The sequence below is a fragment of the Thamnophis sirtalis genome, unplaced genomic scaffold, assembly GCF_051295495.1.
Source record: "Thamnophis sirtalis isolate CommonGarterSnake01/CBP01778 unplaced genomic scaffold, rThaSir2_p1.2 scaffold_9, whole genome shotgun sequence".
Lineage (NCBI taxonomy): Eukaryota > Metazoa > Chordata > Lepidosauria > Squamata > Natricidae > Thamnophis > Thamnophis sirtalis.
In genome coordinates this window covers 56,249,663-56,255,662 of record NW_028261389.1, presented here as the reverse complement: position 1 = coordinate 56,255,662, position 6,000 = coordinate 56,249,663, and the positions used below count along the sequence as shown (strand labels likewise).

Sequence of the window (6,000 nt, the reverse complement as noted above, 5' to 3'; positions counted from 1 at the left end):
AAAGTTTGTATTCTAACACACAGATCCCATGCGCCACACAGTCAACCACCATGCAAAAACTATCCCCTAAAGAAGTTACCTAGCCTGGTAACAAAATATTTGGAAAACAACCCACAAGCTTGGAGAACAAATGTCCACTGTCATCCTACACATGAGCTATAGATATTTGCCACTATCACATGCCTTATTCTACTATAATGCTCTAAAGGCAAAGGGCTCAGTGGCTGGTGTTAAATATTAGTGTTCAACAGTTGGAATATTATGTCACCCTTTAAAAACTCCCTGATATAAAAATATCAAAAGTGTTAATTCCTATGCTATGCTATAATGGCACATGCAGGGACTTGCAATAAATGGAGTACTAAGTGCTCTGCTCATGAATGCATATATTCATGGAGTCTAAAACAGTACAATTCAGTATGAGACTCACACTATAGGGACACTACTGGTGTATTTTATTAACTGGCAAGTGTGGGAATTTTAACAAATCACATTTGAATGCATTAAGTTGGAAAATGTCGGTATAAGGCATAAGGTCTACAACATATCCAATCAATATTTTGTTACTGAAGAATCTGTATAATATAGAAGAAAAATCTGAGGACTATAGGACAAGATACAAAGCCAATGGTCTTCCAGATATTGTGGGATTCCACAATATCTCATCACAACTCTCATCAGGATCCATTCTCAAGTCCAACAACTATTCATAATGGAAAATGCAGTCCAATTTAATGGCCTGAGATACCGTATCCGTCTATAGGACATTTTTGAAGTGTATTAATACAGTGAAGTCCCTATCTTGAAAAACATCCTGCAACAAGAAACCAGGAGCACTGAGATGTGCCTAAGAATTTAAATCATAAGCAATCAAGTTAGTAATATAAAATCTTTGGATTCTGCCATTAATACTTTTGATTTTGTTTTTAAAAAATCCCCCAATACAGTAGACATGAAGAGGACTTTGAAATAAGGCAAAACTTGGTTCCCAGTTTGGTTTCCTTCCCATTAGGACATCATCTTTTTCTTGCATTCTACTGAGCAGAAAACCATTCCTTCCACCGGCATGAACTTCTGGCCAATCAGACACTTGCTGCAACAGGAGCACAGAAAGCACTCTGTGGTAGCATGCCAGTTGAAGTTGTTGTAACTCACACGTTGAACTTCAGGATCAATAGCATTGTGGCAGCCTTGGCAAACCTGAGGAGTAAAGAAAATCAACATTCATTTCTTTCAAAGCTTGGAAGGTAATGAAGACCAGAATATTCAACACAACACAACTGACTAGTTGAAATTAGTGATCTATGACACAAAAATGCCAATAATCTTATCACTTGTAGTGCGCTTAAATGCATATGCATTTTTAGCATATCAGTTCTTTCCCCTTGCAACGATACCCCCCTCATACCATGGGAAAGCCAAGGGAAATCATCAAAACCATAAAAAGGTGAAAGTTAGAATATTTTGGACATGTGATACAGCACCTAGAAAAATACAGCATACTTAATCCTCCGAGGAAAGATTGAAGCAAATGAGGTCCAGGCAGAAGAAGAACATTATGGCTTCAAATTCTAAGGGACTTGTTAGGACAAAACTCAACAACACTTTTTTTGTGTGGCTGTTGATAAAAATAGGATCGTCAACATGATCACCAACATCCGATAATGGATATGGCACAGGAAGAAGAGAGGTAATATCAGCTTAGAATCAAGCAAACAGATAAGAGTACCTATTAATTCAGAAGCTGGCTGCTTCCAGGATCCCTCTGAAAGGACAAGTTTGCATTAGCCTGGATTAATGGATATTACCTGTGGAACAGGCCATAGCTGAGAAATCCTTTGCTCAGTTTCAGTGGATATACCAGTTTCAGTCTTTCCTGGAATAGATCTAGTCATGGCACTCATACCCTTGTTAAAACTTGTTTCAAATAGTGCAATGGGCTCTACAGATGCTTGAAGACTCTCTGTAAGTAGAATGCAGCTGCCCACTTATCAATAACTCAAATCTAACTCTGCCACATTAGTTTGTTACTACTGTGTAGGAGTTGCACTGACAGCCAATTCAAGGTGCTGGATATAATCTTTAAAGCCCTTTATAGCTTAGCACCCAATTCTCTTTGACACTACAGTTTTTACTCCAAGCAGAACTTGTCTATAATGTATGAAAACAAAGAAGGTATGCCATAAATTTTCTGCAGGAACAGGTTTGTCCATGGAGATGAAATTGGCTCCTTCCCTGAAGATATATATATGTAGGAAACTTATTCATAACTGGCTGTTTCCAAAAGTCTTTGAGCAATGAAATAATTTTGAGGTTAGAATGGTTACTTCCCTTTTCAAATTTTCATTCCTGTAGTCTGTATTAATTTTGATCTCTTTGCCTCCAACTTATTTTATAGTACAGGAATTCTGTAAGCCACAATAGGATTGGGCTATTTCTCTATACACATGCATACCCTTTTCCATCCCTGCATATACAGGGTTTAGTTTGTGCTGTTCTTGGGATTCATTCATTGCTGGGGCTTTTAGGATGTTGCAGCATAGCTGACTCAAAGCAGTTCATTAAAGTCGAAATACAATCCACAAAATTGTAATACCATTTCTCTGAAAATAAGACCTCCTTGGATAATAAGCCCAATTGAGCTTTTGAGTGCAAGGCTAAAATAAGCCCTCCCTTAAAATATTTAACTGCATGCGCAGCTGGTCCCCGCAATTTCCTAGGGGAGGAGAAGGGGGGAACATACCCCAAACACCCTACATGCACCTGTCATCCACATGGAACGGCCTCGCAGAGGCCAATCCCACAAACCTTCGCTACTGTGCCCCTTCTCTTAGTGGCAGGGTTAACAAAGGTGTGCCAGAAAGAGACAGAACTTCTGACCCTCTCTGGATCAGCTGATTTGCGGACCGAGGATAAGGGGCCTCCTGCAAAAATAGTAAGACCTCCCCAAAAATAAGGCCAAGCGCTTATTTCGGAGGTCAAAAGAAAATAAGACCTTATCTTATTTTCATGGAAACATGAGTATGAAAATAAATTTCACAATAATTGTATACTCATCAAGCTTAGATACCAGACCAAAAAGCAAAGATCTGAAGTCATCCTGCAAATTCAAAGTTCAAACAAAGCAATTCATCAACATGTATCTATCATATATTTCTATGATCAACTATCCTTCAAACCTGAACATTTATGTGCTAGACAGTGTTATTCTCTGATCTTCGTGTTTCTTTCACATGCCCACTTATTCTTGCTCTGAATTTGCTTTAAAGCAATACTAAATGTAACAATAGTTTGATTTGTCTCACTGAGATAAATTCTATTCAAGATTACGTTGTACATAGAGCAAACCTTTTTTGCTTATGGAAATAGCTGCTTTGCTCAGTTCTTCAAAGAAACTTTTCCTTGTGCAAAAGGGCATGCAATAATGATACAAAGTGAGCAACAGTGTGTTAAGAGCATAGGGTTTTCTTGGATGGGGCTGGAGATTTGGCTTCCCACCTTCCCATTTGAAGGATTATGCTACAATTTTCTCATTTTTTATCTGGAAAAACTGTGTTGCTAATTTTCAGGAACTGTGTTCAGAGAGAGTTTTAGTGGCCACATAAGATCTTTGGAGTTCAACTTGCCTACCTTGTTTTGCATTTTTGTAGTATTTATTTACAGGTACTACCATACAGAACACAAGAGGTTCTCTTGATTTATATGTCATATTTCCTCCAGGAGCTTATGGGGTCTTACATGGGGATCTTCCTTCCTGGATTAAGAAAATAAATGCTCCAAAGTGTTTTCAAAGCTGAAAGCCACCTTAGGATTCAGTCTTCCTCATCCTAGACTAGTCCCTTAACTACTATGCAACAATTCATGCTGTGTCAGATCAATGGTCCACAATCATCAATATTTGCCAATCAGCAGCTCTCATGGATTTCAGGCAGAAGTTTTTCCAACTCTATCTAGAAATTGAAATTGGAACTATCCAAGCAGTGGCGGATTAAGGCTCACTGGTGCCCTAAGCACCGACAAATCTTTGTGCCCCCCCCCTCCTTTGGACATACTGTACAAATCTTCATTGTTTTTTCTTTCTTTCTCAACTTTGGGGTGCCACTTTGAGTCTGGTGCCTAAGCACGTACTTAGTCTGCTTAATGGTTAATACACCACTGTACCCAAGTGCAAAACACGTCCCTTACTACTGAGCCATAGCCCTCCTGATTTCAAAGTTGTGCTCAGAACATCATACAAGGACAGATATAAATTAATAATCATACTGCTGATGTTAGAACACGTACTCCATTTTATAATAGTCCAATCTTGTATGCTGCAGGAGTAAATCTTGTATTTTTCTCATCCACACCCTTACAGTCTCCGAGCACTATGCCAGCCTTTCCACTGAATTTCTACCTAACCTACAATGATAATGTCTAATTGGGTGTCATTAGAGAAGATCCTGTAAACTGAAATGAAATGTGAACTTATCCAACATCTTTGTACAGAATTGAATAGGAAGGAATTGAAATATTTTAAAAGAGTGGCTTTGAAACTGACTCTCAACAGTTGCAGGCAATCTTGGAGGATAACATGAGTGGCTATCAAGAGATCTAAAAGACCAGAAGGAGTACCCTTCTATATCAAACACCTGATATAGACAAACCACTAGTGCAATTTTTGCTTCATGCCCAGAATTCCCATTCTGAATCCCAAATGAAAAGGGCCCTGATAACTTTGACAAGCACCATCATTTTCTCAAAAATCTAAAAAGGAAGATTGGGAATCAGCTAGTAGTTGTTACATACTGTATTATCTTACTTACAGTATACCATAAAGATTTACAATGTATAAGATTGTATTCTCTCTTTTTTCTCTCTCCTGGAGAATGGCCTTTCAGGAACTACTCATGAGGTTTGTGAATGTCCATTTACACAGTAGTTGCAATATATATTCCAGGCAAAGCTAGACTTTCTTACCACAGCATGATTCTTCACATAACAGGGTTTGCAGGTGGGCTTTTCATTAACCATGACGTAGATTTCTCCAGCCAAGACACAGTCACAATCAAAGCAGCAGAAATGCTTCAGATGCCAGTTTTGACCTTCAGCTTGTGTATACTCATTGTTGAAAATAAGCTACAGGAAAGACAAAGTTACCAGGTTCACATTAATCTAGCTGCACAATTGTTTTCTCCTACCATAGCACATGAACTAAGACATGCTTCCTGCATGCCTTTGTGTGATATTAATTTGTTCTATTTAATAGATAGGATTTTTCAATTAAATTTCTCAGGTTTTTTTTAAAAAAACCAGTGAAAATGACGAACAGCCACTCCCCTCATTTTAATTTCATTTAACAACAAATTATTTTTATAGAGCTGTACAAAACTGTAACTGTGGTTAATGCTAAAGATTTATGGGAATTGTTTTTTTTTTGTTATAAAGTTTTTTTTATTTTTTCATTTTCATAACATATAATCACATGTATACTATTACATAGTCAACATCATATTGTATTATTAAGTGTTTACATCAATTCATCTTACTATCAACTTCCAAAACTAATTATTGGCTCTTCTGTTCTCCACTCACCATATTTGTACCTTATCCATCACTTTCTTCTCCCTCTCTCCTCTCCCTCCCTCCTTTCTTCCTTCTGTCATCCTTCTCTTCTCAACTTCCCCTTCTTCTCTCATTCTCCTCTCTCCCCTTTCTACTCCTCCTTTCTCTCCTCCTCTCCCTCCCCCTTGGATTTGTAGGAATTGTTATACAATAATACAATACAATAGCAGAGTTGAAAGGGACCTTGGAGGTCTTCTAGTCCAACCCCTTGCCTAGGCAGGAAACCCTATACCGTTTCAGACAAATGGCTATCCAACATCTTCTTAAAGACTTCCAGTGTTGGGGCATTCACAACTTCTGGAGGCAAGCTGTTCCACTGATTCATTGTTCTAACTGTCAGGAAATTTCTCCTCAGTTCTAAGTTGCGTCTCTCCTTGATTAGTTTCCACCCATTGC

General features: G+C 38.2%; 1 protein-coding gene across 1 annotated transcript in view; it reads right to left on the bottom strand.

Moving 5' to 3' along the window:
- Positions 1-438: 438 nt before the first annotated feature.
- The window catches only part of TES (testin LIM domain protein), a 30,070-nt gene continuing 24,508 nt past the window's right edge, over positions 439-6,000 (bottom strand). The window contains exons 6-7 of the mRNA XM_014051641.2: positions 4,960-5,118; positions 439-1,200 (exon numbers count right to left, since the gene is read on the bottom strand). Of these exons, the coding sequence (XP_013907116.1) occupies positions 1,009-1,200; positions 4,960-5,118 (351 nt within the window). The 3' untranslated portion in view covers positions 439-1,008. The remainder of the gene's footprint in view (positions 1,201-4,959; positions 5,119-6,000) is intronic.